At 58.7% G+C, this 13,267-nt stretch overlaps 2 protein-coding genes across 2 annotated transcripts; both read right to left on the minus strand.

Moving 5' to 3' along the window:
- Positions 1–108: 108 nt before the first annotated feature.
- SMYD5 (SMYD family member 5) lies at positions 109–8,686 on the minus strand. Its single transcript, XM_067298404.1, has 13 exons — positions 8,567–8,686; positions 7,517–7,625; positions 6,755–6,894; positions 6,300–6,421; positions 5,533–5,602; positions 4,994–5,098; positions 4,309–4,371; positions 3,651–3,721; positions 3,403–3,509; positions 2,748–2,804; positions 2,005–2,099; positions 1,824–1,894; positions 109–1,598 (listed from the first exon to the last, which is right to left on the minus strand). The coding sequence occupies exons 1-13, from the start codon at positions 8,684–8,686 to the stop codon at positions 1,460–1,462; spliced, it is 1,269 nt and encodes a 422-aa protein (XP_067154505.1). The 3' UTR covers positions 109–1,459.
- Positions 8,687–11,358: 2,672 nt separating this feature from the next.
- Positions 11,359–13,267, minus strand: LOC106497720 (homeobox protein not2-like). Its single transcript, XM_067297224.1, has 2 exons — positions 13,070–13,267; positions 11,359–12,172 (listed from the first exon to the last, which is right to left on the minus strand). The coding sequence occupies exons 1-2, from the start codon at positions 13,199–13,201 to the stop codon at positions 12,014–12,016; spliced, it is 291 nt and encodes a 96-aa protein (XP_067153325.1). The 5' UTR covers positions 13,202–13,267; the 3' UTR covers positions 11,359–12,013.

The raw sequence follows: 13,267 nt of genomic DNA on the forward strand, positions 1-13,267 counted from the left end.
GGTCCAACCTCACCGCCGTGGGATGGCATCTCTGCCCTCGTCCCTGCACCCTCCCCAGCCGGATCGCGGCCCCCATCTCTGCACTCACCCCGCTCCGGTTTAACGGTAGGAACGACGCGGCCCCGCTTTTCACCAGTCTCAGTTTATTACGAACACTGAAGGGCGCGAGGGCCCGGGACGCCGCGGGGCTGGGGACAAGCAGCGGGGTGCGGGGACGGCGGGGACGGAGGTGCCCGTCTCCGCTTCCCTGTGGTGTCCCCCTCGTCCCGGCCGCCGCGGGCACCGCGGGAAGCGAAACGGCGGGGCCGAGCCTCGCCGCCCGAGCGTGCTTCCCGCGGTCCCGACGGCGCGGGATGGATGACAACCGCCTGGCTCCGGCGACGTCTCCGCACAGCACCCAGAGTTAGCGCTAACCCCCGTCAGCGTCCTGCCCTTGGGCCTGGCCTGGCCCGGCCGTGACAGCCTGGGGTCTGCAGGCACCGAGTGCCTGGCCCCGTCCCTGGCACCCGACGTCTCGGAGCGGCTGCCAGGATGGCACCCAGCACGGCAGCGAGAGCTGCCAGCCCTCTGGAGCTCGCGGAGCCGCCAGAGCTCGTCGGTCTCCCCCAAAGGCTGCGAAGCCTTTGGTGAGGCAGGGCTCTTCCTCCCCGGCCCCATCCCGCAGCCCTGCAAGAGGACAGATGCTCCCAGCAAGGTCCGATACCCCTCGGTGCCCTCGAGGACACCGGAGCGCTCAAGGATGCCCGGCGGGAGGGAGCCCCGGCCCCTCTCTCCTCGCTGGAGCCCCTACAGCATCTCCGTCCCACCCGCAAAATCGCTTCACCCCTTGCTTGCTGCAAGCCAAGGCGTGAAATGGAGTGTGTATATATATATATATATATATGTATAAGGACCTCAGCTCCTTAGTGTGTAGATAGTGCTAATATAGACATTAAATAGTAACCCTCGTGCGCAACACACACACGCACACACGCACATTCCCCTCATCCCTGCGGGGCAGGAAAGGACCCGCTCCTCCGTACCCGCGGCCAGCACAGACACGGCGGAGCGGCCTCGGAGGCGGCCACGACGCGAGCGCCGCTAGCCCGCGACGTCCCCTGCCCCGGCCCGGGCGTTGGCCGGATCCCGCTTTCCTCTAGCGTCCCCTGCGAGCGCCGGCAGGAACCGGGATGCACCGGAGCACCGCTGGGAAGGCGGCTCCCGGCCTCTCCCCGCGGGGACGCCGGGGACGGCGTCGCACACGCACGCACACACAGAGCACACGACAAGGACGGGCGGGAGCAGGGCCTGCCTCCGGCTCCGCCGCTGCCCCGCGCCGCCGGACAGACCTCGGCGCCCGCCGCCGGCACGCGGCCTCCCACCCCGACCCCACAACACAACCCTGTTTCTAGTATTAAAGCTGCCGCGTCTCGGCGGACTCCCCCTTCCCTGCCTTTCCTCTTTCCTCCGGGCCGCAGGATCAAACGTCGGTCATCTCATCCTCCAGCTCAGCGTCATCCGTCTCCCCTTCGCCCTCCTCCTCCTCGTCCGACGTCACGTCGGCGTCGTCGGCTTGCGCTAGGCACTTCGGACACGAGCAGGTAAACAAGTAGTTCTCCCTGGAGGAGGCGACGGGAAGGGGAGAAAGAGCCAGGGGGCTGCGTAAGGAGGTGGGGGGCAACGGGGATGGAGCAGCCAGGAAAGGGCTAAAGGTGCTGCCCCCCACCCGGAGGGCTCGCGGTTCGGAGACGAGTCCCCCCGCGGTCCGACCGCGGCGCGGAGGAAGCCCGGGAGCCCCTTACGCCACGCGCACGCCTTCCCCGTCGCCGCCGAGCGGCCCCCACCTGAGTATCTTGTGGCGGCTGTGTCTGCTCCGATCCCGCTGGCAGCAGTCCAAGTAACTGATGCAGATTTCCTGCCGGGCAAAAAGAAACGGGCCCGGCTGAGAGCCGGCTCCGACAAACCCGGAGCAGCGCGGTTCGTCCCGCTCCTCGCCCCGGCCTCGGCTCAGCCCCGCTGGCTCACCTCTCCTGCCTCGATATCCTCCAGAGCTGTCAGATGCAGGAGGAAGTTGTTGTCCGGGAAGGATGTCTCGGCGTTGGGGATACAGCTGTGGTTACCTACGGGAAAGATGGGGTTCAGCTGCAAGGACGTCTCCAGAAAAAGGCGAAGGCAGAGGCATCCTGGCATCCTGCATGGGCCATGCGCCAGGCTGGTTTCATCCGCCGGAGCCTGCTCTCCGGGCTAGCGGTGGCCAGGGACACACCAGGAGCCGGTGCCCCCGACAGAGAGGGACGTGCCACCCCATCTGCCCTGGGGACACCAGCGTGACGCTCCCCAGGCCTTGCTCATCCCTACTCTGCCTTTAATGGTTAGGAGTGAAAGAAGGTGGCTCGGGGTGGTAGGACGTCCCATCCTACATCCCTGTGGCCTGGCCAAGGCAGAGGCCTTCCCTTGCATTAACGGTTCACCCGGCTCCGTTTCACTCAGACAAGGCCCGAGATGGTCTCTTTGCCAACGGCACACGCAGCTCCGGAGCCCACATCACGTCCAAGTCTGTTCGAGGCACAACTGACCATCTCATAGCCGGGAAAGGTGCCAGGAGACCCTGAGAGAAGAACCAGGCCCCAGGACAGCATCCATCCCACCCCGTCCCATCCCATCCCATCCCGTCCCACCCAGAGGCTTTTAGGAAAACGCAAGACGGTCTAGCACTGGACATCCCTATCCCCACGACTACTTTTCCTGCCAGTCCTTGTGTTACTCACAGCAGCTCTGGAGAACGTAGAGACCCGATCCCTCGCAGTTGAGGAACTCTCCTGACTCTGCAGCACAGAGAGGGGGGTTAAGGCTTTGCGTGGGCCATTCCGGCTCTTCCACGCATGCGGCTCAGCGCATGCAAGGGGGGACGTCCGCCAGTGCGGACACGTGCATCCAGCCAGCGCTTGCTTAAGGGACCGTATGTTGGAGGGTGGTTTCCAAGTCCACTTCCCTCACCACCAAGAAGCATGGAGGACACGGAGATTCGCACCCCCAGGTCAAGCGGATGCTCCCCTGTCCCTCACACAGCTGCATCAGCAGCTCCTCGAAGGGGCAAGCCTAAGTCAGTCCAAAAAATGGTAAATGGGTCTTTCAGCGCCGCTGCAAGCTGGACTTTCTGCATGGGATCTCTCCAGATCTCCCCTCCAGCCACTCCGACCTGTACACCTGGGCCACGCTGCTCACAAACTCGGACCTGCCCCGTCCAGGTAGCGATGGCGTGAGACGTGGCTCACGTGGACCGGGGGAAATAGGCTCTCCCGATCCCCAGTGGGAACCTCTGCTAGTCCCTGCACACAGGGAGGAGTCCCCAGGAGCAGAAACCCCACCGGGACCTACAAATGGAGCTGCCTGACATCGCCCATGGCCACACCGGGGCCTTACCCTTCTCGATATCCTTGTAGAGCTGGTCGATGAAGGCGTCCAGCTGCTCTCGCTGGGGCATGGGGAGATCCAGCGCATCGCAAGCGTGCACCCACTGGCTCAGAGAGCTATCGGGGAAGCAGAGGGACACCGTGACGGCCCAGTCTGGACCCAGCCATTACCCAGGGCAACACGGATGTACGGACTGTCCATCCCTTCCACGCCACGTCTCTGCCGCCCTGCGAGAAGCGAGCGGGAAGCCCCATTACCTGGTTCCTATGCCTTGGCCATTGGTCCCAACGAGGGCAAAGAGGGACTGAAAGCCTTCAGGAGTGAACCACTGCAGGAGGGAGATGAGAGAGCGGCTGAGCCCCGGCCGGCCCGCAGTGGTACCTCGCTCCACATCCCGCCGCTGCCAGGGGCCAGCGCTGCCCGCCCCGGGGCCCCAGGCCCACACGGATGGGGGCAGAAACGCTCCCATAGGCGCCTGGCCCCGACAAAGCAACGGTCCCCGGAGATGCCTGGAGTGAGACCCGTTGGGGGAAACTGAGGCAGCGAGTCTGCAGCTGTGATTTGATGCTCCGTCATGATTTTCAGGAGGGAGATGCTCACACACACGTGAGGCCAGTCCAGAAACCGGGAGCACTGGGTGTCCCTGAGGAAAGGGACCCCCACCTGCTGTAGGAGCTGCCCTCCCCCTGCGCCCGCACTTTTGATCCGTCACGTGCCGAAGAAGACCCGCTTGCCGACCCAGCTGCACGCTACCCTGCACGCACACATGCACCAACACGTGCCTCAAGTCCCACGGGGAGCTTGGGGGGAAGTGGACTCCCCGGGGAGTCTGGGGCAGACGTGACCTAGAGGGACCAGCACAAAACGCAGGGTCCAGCCGCACTCGCAGGCTAGCGGGGAGGTCGTTCCACTCACCCTGCTGAGATGTTCGTCGTAAAGAGCTTCTGTGAAGAGCAACCGCAGCAGTTCCAGCTGGCCCTGACGGGAAATGGCAACAACATCGGGGGGGGCAGATGCCACCGGGCGTCACACCCGGGCCGACAGATGAGCCCAGCAAGAGCCACAGGGCTCAGGAGTCGGGCTCCTCAGCCTTCACAGCAAGGCTGGAGGCTGCTGCCCTCGGAGCAGCAAAATCCACCCTTTTTAGCAGCAAAAGCCACCCATTCAGCAGCGAAATATCATCCTGTCCCATTCCCAAGGGGAAGCATCTCCATTGCAGAAACTACCAGCTTGTTCTTCTGCATCACCCCAAAGCCCAAAGCCTGCTAAGTGACCCATTCCCTCTCTGTCAGCTCAGCAGAGGCCCCTAACGGGGCTGGGCACCCCACTTCGGGATTTCCAGCATCTCCCATCCCAGCACCAGCTCAACGCATGCTTAACTTCCCAGACCAGGCAGTGGGACCAAGCCAGCCTGCTCATCGCTGCACCCCTGGGTGCTGGGACCTGCTGTATGTGGGTCCGCAACCCCCCCACTGAGAGCCTGTTCCCATCCCAGAGGTAACGGGGCCTCCACATCCGCGGACTCGCACACACGGGCTGGGAGACGGCGAGCTTAGGGGTTCCCAGCACTCAATGCCTCCGAGGGCTGCCCGACTCTTACCTTAAATTTGTCCCCCAGCAGCTTGTGCACAATCTCCTCCTCCTCATTTGCCGTCTTACTGCAGAACTGGGAGAAGACCTTTATCCACCAGTCCTTGTCCTTAGCCTGAAAAAGAAATCAAGCAAATGCACTGCACTAACACCGCTTTCCTCGCCAGCCGGGAGAGAGGCAGGAGGGGACAAGCCCCGCCGAGCTCGGAGGTATCCAGCCTGCTATCAAGGAGCAACAGAAGCGTTCATGCAGCGGTAGTTTACTGTCAGAGTAAAGCTGGGCAAAAGAAACGGAGCCAGAGGAAAGGTTCAGTTCTGAAAAATGTGTGTTAATCTGGTAAGGAGAAAAAGTCCTGCTTGGCTCAGGACATAGGAGCCTTCTCTGCTGCCTGATGTCCCCATGACCAAGGATCACTCAACGCTGCAGCCTCTTGAAGCAGGACCCTGCTTTGCCGACCACTGGAGAAGAGATCGGTCCTTGGGAACAACAGACACAATGGGAAGAGAAAACCGCACACCGGCAGCTGTGGCCCCAAATCGCAGACGTACCTGCTTGACGGTGGCAACCATCCGTGCCATCAGCATGATGCTGGAAGTCTCCGGCGGATAATGCATGTTTCTGCAGGGATAAAAGGGAAGAAGAGAGATGAGCAGATCAGTGCTGGTATGGAAGGAAAAAGCTGGAGGGAGGCAGGAGCAGCCCGTCACATCAACGCCCAGCATCACCGCGTGGGGACCCGGCGCTGCTCCGGGCAAGGAGGAGAAGCCTGCGCCTGCCTGCCTGTACCAAGCATACAAACAGTGGCCAACCATCCTGCTACAATACGGCCTGGGGAATAAATCCTGGTCCCATACAAAGCCCAGGAGTGCAGCAAGAGCTGGGATTTGTGACCGTCTTGGGTCAGGGATGTCGCTTCTCCTCTCTGTGCCCGTTTTGTCATCTGCAAGCGGGGACAGCTTTATGTACCCACAGGGGTGCTGCGAGGCAGATGTCCGGGAGGTTGGAGATGTGCAGACGCACTATAAAATTGCAGGAGTGAGGGATGCGCTGCTCGGGGCTTCGCAGCCCTTTACTGGGAGAAAAACAAGAACTGCTCGGCCCCGTTTCCCAGCTCCTGTGCTGCTGGCACAAAGTCACCTGCCGCCAAGCAGCAGGTAGCCCTGGGCTTCGGAGGGGAGCAGTGTCTCACAGCCACCAGGTCCCACCAGCCACCTCATGCAGGGATGTAAAGCCAGGACTGTCCCCAACAAGTGTCACCTAGACCGGGACAGCCAGCTCCTCTGCCCCCGGAGTGGCGGGTGGGTTGCTCCCCTACCTCCATGCCTCCTGCAGCTTGTTGAGGGGGTGCGTGGGGTCCTCGCGGGACGGGCCGAGGCAGAGGACCTGGTGGTACTGCTCCCAAGCGGACTGCCTGCATTCAGCACTGCAGTACGTCACCTAGAGCGAGGGGCACAGCGCCCGGCGTTAGCTGCAGCGGCAGGCAAAGCGGGTGCTGGGCCCTGACCATGCCCCGTCCGCCCATCGGAGCAGAGCCCAGGCTCTTCAGCCATCGCGAGAGGGAGAAGGGAAGAGCAGACACGGATTTTACACCATGGTAAATCCCTCCCTGGGCCCCAGGAGATGCAAACTCCCCTGAGGAGTTGAGTGAAGCCTGTAGGGATGAACTCATGCAGCATTCGGGGGCAGAAAGCCGGACTAAGTGTTTGGCCAGATGCTATAAGGGATTTAGCAGCCCCACTACGATCGTGCTCCTTCCCGGCAACCCCGTACCTGGCACTGGGGACACTGCTGGTGCAGGTCTTTGCGGATGCTGCACTGCTCCGGGTGAGGCAGCACCTGGGAGCTTCTCCCCAGCAGCCGCTGGGCGTTTTCCTCCGCCGTCTCCAAAGCCCGCAGGCAGTGATCGCAGGCTGCGGGGAGAAAACACAACCGGACGGCGCAGTGAGATGGCAGCCTGCGAAAGGGAAAGGGCCCGGAGCGCGGGATAAACCAGCACAGCCGGTATCGGCAGCACCAGAGCCCACCACCTCTGGTCTGGAGTCACCACCTCCCACCTCTCGCTCCGTTTGAAGGATCGTTCCTGCTGTCATTCAAAATTCCTGCCCTCAGCCCTCATCTGCCATCCTTATAATGCTGGGAAGCATTTAAGGGCCCTGCGATACGCGTGGAAAACGTCATTTTGCTCACGTGCGATGGAGCTCGGCAGAGAGCAACGTCCAGTTAGCACAAGACCCAGCTCGTATCTGATCCCCTGCCCTTGCCTTGATTTCACCCAAGTCGCACAGTATCTTCCTCTCCCTGGGGCCAAGACCGGAGCTTCCCAAAAACCACACCAGCCGCGCAGAGCAGAATAAGCCACAGGCAGCCAGGCGCTATAAAATCCTGCTCTTCTCGTCCTTCTCTTTCATTTCTCACGTCTCTCGAGAACACCGGCGTCTCTGCGGGCTGCGCTCCGTAACGGTGTGACTTGGTTGGCACCTCACACCGCTGAGAAATTGGGGTTCTCGCACCGCCGGTGGCGCCTCTCCTCACCTCTGTAGTTGTACAGGGCATTCCAGAGGAACTGCGAGGCCACCACGGGCCGCTCCACGAAGACGGTGTCCCCTTTGCGGATGCTCTTGGTGGCGAACAGGCCTTTTCCCTGTGAACCGAGACAGGGCAGTCAGCGGGGGGAAGGAAAAGGGGAAAGGGGAAAAAGGGGGGGAAAGGGGGGTAAGGGGGGGAAAGAGGGAAAAGGGGAAAAGGAGAAAAGGGGGAAGGGGGAAAGGGGGAAAGGGGGAAAAGGGAAAGTGAGAAAGGGGGAAGGGGGAAGGGGAAAAGGGAAAGGGGAAAAGGGGAAAAGGGGAAAAGGGGAAAAGGGGAAAAGGGGAAGGGGAAAGGGGGAAAGGGGGAAGGGGGAAAAGGGGAAAAGGGGAAGGGGAAAAGGGGGAAAGGGGGAAGGGGGAAAAGGGGAAAAGGGGAAGGGGAAAAGGGGAAAAGGGGAGAAGGGGAAAAGGGGAAAGGGGGGAAACAGGAAAATGGGAAAAGGGGAAGGGGAAAGGGAAGGGGAAAAGGGAAAAGGAAAGGGGAAAGGGAAAAGGGAAAGGGGAAAGGGAAGCAGAAAAAGGAAACAGAAAAGGGAAAAAGGAAAAGGAAAGGGGAAAAGGAAGGGGGAAAAGGAAAAGGAAAAGGAAAAAGGAAAGGGGAAAAGGAAAAGGAAAAGGGGAAAGGGAAGCAGAAAAAGGAAACAGAAAAAGGAAAAAGGAAAAAGAAAGGGGAAAAGGAAAAGGAAAAGGGACCCGAAACCTAAAGCCCACCCAGAGAGGCCCCCGAAATCTCTCCTTGGATCCCCAGCCAGGGCAAAACCCAGCCCGGAGCGATGGTGGGAATATCCTGCAGGGCGGATCCTGCGTTTCCCCCCCTCCCCAGACGGCTCCTGGAGTATTTCCCGTGGCAAATACGGGGGGTTATTTCACCGAAGGCAGTGGCGGCGCCGGATTGTCCCCCTCCCGGGGATCCACCGCTGCGGCCATGCCGGCGGCGCGGGGAGGAGAAGGGGAAGGGGGAGGCCGGGATGGGATGGGACGGGGACGGGGGCCTCACCTTGGCGCTGCTGATGAAGCGTGCCTCCGCCGCCGCCCCGGCCCCGGCCCCGGCCCGGCCGCCCACCCCGCCGCCACCGCCGCCGCCGCCACCACACGCGTCCCCCGCGGAGGCGGCCATCTTCGGGCGGCGACTTCCCCGCTCTGACCCGCCGGGGGCGGGAAACGCGTCTTCCTCTTCCTCCTCGCCTCGCCGGCGCCCCGCGCGTGAAGATGGCCGACGGCGGCCTCCCCCCGCCGGGGACGGCGCCCGGCCCGCCGGGTGGGCGAGGGCCGGCGTCCATCTTAGCGCGTCGCCCCCCTCCCCGTCCCCATCGCCACCCCCAAAATGGGGCTTCCGCAGCAGCGCCCTTCTCCCCGCTGTGGAAAACCACGCTTTTTTTTTTAATTTCTAACCACCCCCCCACACCCCAATGTTTGGCGAGTCGCCGAAACCAGCCCGCGAAGGCCCCGAAATCGGGGAAAAGGCGGCGGTTATTCGGCGCGGGGCCTGCTCCGGCCTCGCCGCCGGACAGGGGAGAAACGTCCCGTTTTCCAACAAGCGAAGCCGGAGCCTTTCGGACTCGATCGGCCCGGCCAGGAACGCTTCAAATTCGCCTTCCTTTAAAATGCTCGAGTGATCTTTCGCCTGTCTGTGATACAGGGCACCGATTTCCCCCCCCCCCCAAAATCTTTTTTTCTGCACTTTTGTCCAAAATCCTTTGCTTATTGAAGAAGAAAAAAAAACCCTCCGAAACTTCTGGCAAGGGTGAAATTCTTGTTATTTTTTTTTAATTCACTCAAAAATTCACATTGGAAAGAGGTTTTCCTCCCGTTTTCTGACCCTTCCAGCTGATCTGTTCCCAAGTTGTCCCCGCTCACTTTGGGTTTAACCAGAAAACGCACGAGAAAGTGGGGGGGGAAAAACCTGCTTTCGTGTTTCTGTCGGCATGTCAGGAATGAAAACGGGTGAGAAGAAGACACCTTTTCATGACTTCTGCTGTTTGGAAGCAGCTGTTATTTTTTGACAGCTGGGGTCTTACTAGAAGGAGGAAAAGGTGGATTTTTTTTTCCTCTTTTTTTACTCTCTGTATTTCCTATAGTAACAACAAAGAAAGGGAGAGAGGAATAAAAAAGATATAGAGCTTCTTTTTCCCATGAAACATCCCAGAGGAAACAGTACTCCAGCTTGCATTAGCAGCACGCTGCCCTTCGAAACACAGTTCAGCCTATTTTTCAAGCAAAACGCACAGAAATATTGTAAAAGCTGCAAAGAGATAGGCGAGAAATCCCCTCTGCTTGTGCATATCGTATACGCCTGAGAATACTTCTGGAGAGGCTTCATAGCCTGCACAGCGGGGTTGTTTCTCAGAAGCAAATCGGCTGTTGCTATAAACCCCAGGCAGCTCTCTGCGCTTCGGGAGCAGGAGGCCACAGAGGAATTGTCCTCCTAGGACGTCACGCAGCCACCGTGGCAAGCACAGGTGATTTCTGGCACTACTCACACACCTGATCCCCCTTTTAGATCAAGAATTTGCGATCAGGCTGGAGAAAGAGAGGTCCCGAGTCACAGCTGCTCTGAAACGGGCCAAGGGCTGCCTCCTGCAAGATGAGGCAGGAGCATCCCTCAACCACAAAGATGAGGGACCCGCATCAAAGGTCTGAGGCCACGAGGGCGCTAGAGGGAGCCCAGGCAGCTCCCCTGGTACCAGAGACTGGGGACACCACAAAGCCAGGCAAGGGGCAGAGCCTGCTGCGAGTGCCACAGTGAAAACCGAACGCAGCAAAAGGGACGGATAAACCATCCCTGGCAACTGTGGGCCAAGTCCGTGTTTCACCAAGGCTGTTTAGTGACAGTCCCATGAGAAGCCACCCAGGCATCACCACCTGCTCAGAAATCAAAGAGATGCCGAAGCCTGGTTCTCCTCAGACATGCCCATCTCTCTGTTTAAAATACGCTAGATTTTTATTGATACAGAAATAAAGCAAATAAATAAGTGACACCTGTCAAGAAAAAAAAGTTATTTCTATAAATAACAATATAAGAGTAAAGTGAAATACAGTGTTCCAAGTCAGAAAGAGACACAATAAATAATCCTGAGCTCATGCAACATCGTGCCTGGTACCCTGGGCAAACCTAGGAAGGCGAGATGGCAGCCCGAGCACTGACAGCCTGACCCAAGAGCACTTAGCTGCTGCCGGTGCGGACACCAGCCCCTAAGAATTACTAACACACAGGCAGGGAGAGTCTGATACTTAGTCCTGACCCCTCAAAGCCCTTCCACCCACTAAAAATCACAATTACCACCTGCACTGTGCAGTTACAGATGTGCTAGCCAAAAACTCCAGATGCTGCTTCCCATGGCACCTTAATGTATAACGGGGAGAGAACACAGCAACTGTTGTCCGGGCCAGAATCACATCTGGATTAAGGGCAGGGGGTTGTCTGAGGCATCAGAGGTGTCTGAAAGCTGCCTTTTTATAAAAGCCCTGGTCCCCACACCTCAGTGAAGTGGAGTGTCTAAATCCCTGCTGTAGCAGCATACAATCTTGGCCAAGTAAGACAATGCCAGAAGGCAGGGGGACACGCTGGGTTGTCATCTGGGTTTTGGAAGCCAAAACAAAGGCAAAAATACACCAAACGGTGCACAGGACAGGAGAAGGCACTTCTTTTCCAGGCTGCAAGCCGCCACAGCTCTCGGGCAGACTTGCTCCTCAGGCTGCCTTGTTCCCACCTAGGGCCTGATTCTGCAGCCATGTGGGAACCCAGCGCGGCAACTGAGTGGGGCTAAGATCAGGTCAAGGACACAGGAGAGGCAGGACCACAACGTGGGATAAAGCCCCGCTGTCTTGGCAGCGGCAGGCCCTGCAGCTCACTTCTCCTGGTGTTTGCTCAGACCTGGTTCATCTTACTGCAAATGTAATGATAAAGTTTGTGGTTAGGAGCAAGGGACTTTCCGATCTGTTGCAATCTAGGCATTGAACGCGGCAATCAAACTGACCTGGAGAAAACAGTCGGGCTGATTCTCCTCCCAGCACAGGTCTCCCGCCAAGTGACCCTGCGTTCAAATGCCCTCACTCTCACAACAGTCAGGGACACCATCTAATTGTCACCCTGGCCTCTCTACTGAAATGGTTTGTGCTTCCTGGCACATCAATAGCAAGTGAGCGAGATCAGCTGCCTCGCCACAACCAGGGCACCACCAGGCAGAACTGGCCTGGTGATTAAGCCCCAGGAATTGCAGCGCACAGCTATGAAACAGGGGCCTCTATATTTGGAGATTTCCTCCCAACCAGCAGCAGTTTAGTCCTGTAGCTCCAGCTCTCAGAGAGGAGCTTAATGCCTAGCTTGGACCAAAGCAGCACAGGTATGTCTGCATCCCCAGTATCGCCATCGAGCAGACACAGCTGTAAATTGGTTGCAGTTTTTGCTCTGAAACAACAGTGGCAGCTGAATCTCATCAGCTGTTCAAAGCTCAACATCCACAGTGTCCTCCTCATGGTCCTTGATGTCTGTTGAGTCTGCAGTGGCAGGCTGAATCACTCCGAACTGAGTCAGCTTTGCCTTCTTCTGCTCCATGCTCTGCTTCCTCCATTTGATTCTCCGGTTCTGGAACCAGACTTTCACCTAGCAGGAAAACGGCACGACAGCAGGCTGAGCCTCCCCTGACGCTCCACAGCACATCCGGAGTCCCCCAGCTGGGCTAGCAAACAGCAAGTCCAAGTCTCTGGGACCCCATTTCCAAAGGTGGGTACTGCAACATGCTTCTGAGACAGATGTCCCCAAAAGGCAGAGTTCCTTACAGCGGGGGACATGTCCCTTCTCTGCTCAGAGCACAGCGAGCATGAGCAGGAAGAGGCCTCACTATGGAGGACAGAGCGATGCTGGGAGAAAGCACCAGGGGAGATGGGGGATGCAGCTGCACAGGGAAGGCTCTGCCTGGGGGAAGAAGGGAAGGGCTAGAAATAGCCCTCGGATGCCAGGGAGCAAGATGGGACACCCAGCCACCCCTACACCTGCTCTCTGGCTGCTCCCACCTCCCTCTCTCTCCCAGTGCCACTCCATCCCCTTGCTTTGCTCTTCCTTTCCCCCGCAGCTGAATTGCCTACTTGGATCCCACCAGGCAAGATTGCACGGGTCCTCCTTTCCGCAATAACTAAGTGGCTTTCAGTGGGAAGGAAACATGCTCAGAGAAGTAGAAAATGTCATAAAAGGACACTCACTGCACAACCCGTCTCCAGGTGATCTCAATCTACATTAGTCCAACCCAGCTTAACTCCAAAGCAAAAACATCTGTGTGCCTAAATGCTTTTTATTTCACTTCTTAGATAAAAAAACGTTATTTCTCATAAAATGTCTAAACCTATCTTGCATCTCTTCAAACATGTGGTTTCAATGTTATCTCACAGCAGGTCGCTCGGCATCATGTGCTCCTCCAGCTGCTCTTCATGGAGGGGGAATCATCACAGACTGAACCCAGATCCGGGATCTATGCCACCACCCCCAACTCCCCTAATTCCTTACCTGAGTCTCTGTGAGATGCAGAGTTGCAGCCAGGTCTACTCGCTCCGTGCCCACCATGTACTGCTGCTTGAGGAACTCCTGCTCCAGCCGCTCCAGCTGTTCTGGTTTGAAGACCGTGCGGACCCTCTTCATCTTACAGGGCCCCCCAGACCTCCAAGGCACAGGAGGGCCCAGCGAGCCGGCACCTACACAGTGAGA

This window comes from Apteryx mantelli, chromosome 5 (assembly GCF_036417845.1).
Source record: "Apteryx mantelli isolate bAptMan1 chromosome 5, bAptMan1.hap1, whole genome shotgun sequence".
Classification (NCBI taxonomy): Eukaryota; Metazoa; Chordata; class Aves; order Apterygiformes; family Apterygidae; genus Apteryx; species Apteryx mantelli.

What these genes read in the sequence shown, in the direction of transcription:
- SMYD5 (XM_067298404.1), bottom strand. Translation starts at nt 8,686, where the DNA reads ATGGCCGCCTCCGCGGGGGACGCGTGTGGTGGCGGCGGCGGCGGTGGC. An exon ending in AGCAGTGTCCCCAGTGCCAG is followed by an intron (nt 6,422 to 6,754) that starts GTACGGGGTTGC and finishes CCCTCGCTCTAG; the next exon opens with GTGACGTACTGCAGTGCTGA. An exon ending in AAGCTGCAGGAGGCATGGAG is followed by an intron (nt 5,603 to 6,299) that starts GTAGGGGAGCAA and finishes TTATCCCTGCAG; the next exon opens with AAACATGCATTATCCGCCGG.
- LOC106497720 (XM_067297224.1), bottom strand. Translation starts at nt 13,201, where the DNA reads ATGAAGAGGGTCCGCACGGTCTTCAAACCAGAACAGCTGGAGCGGCTG. An exon ending in TGCATCTCACAGAGACTCAG is followed by an intron (nt 12,173 to 13,069) that starts GTAAGGAATTAG and finishes TTTTCCTGCTAG; the next exon opens with GTGAAAGTCTGGTTCCAGAA.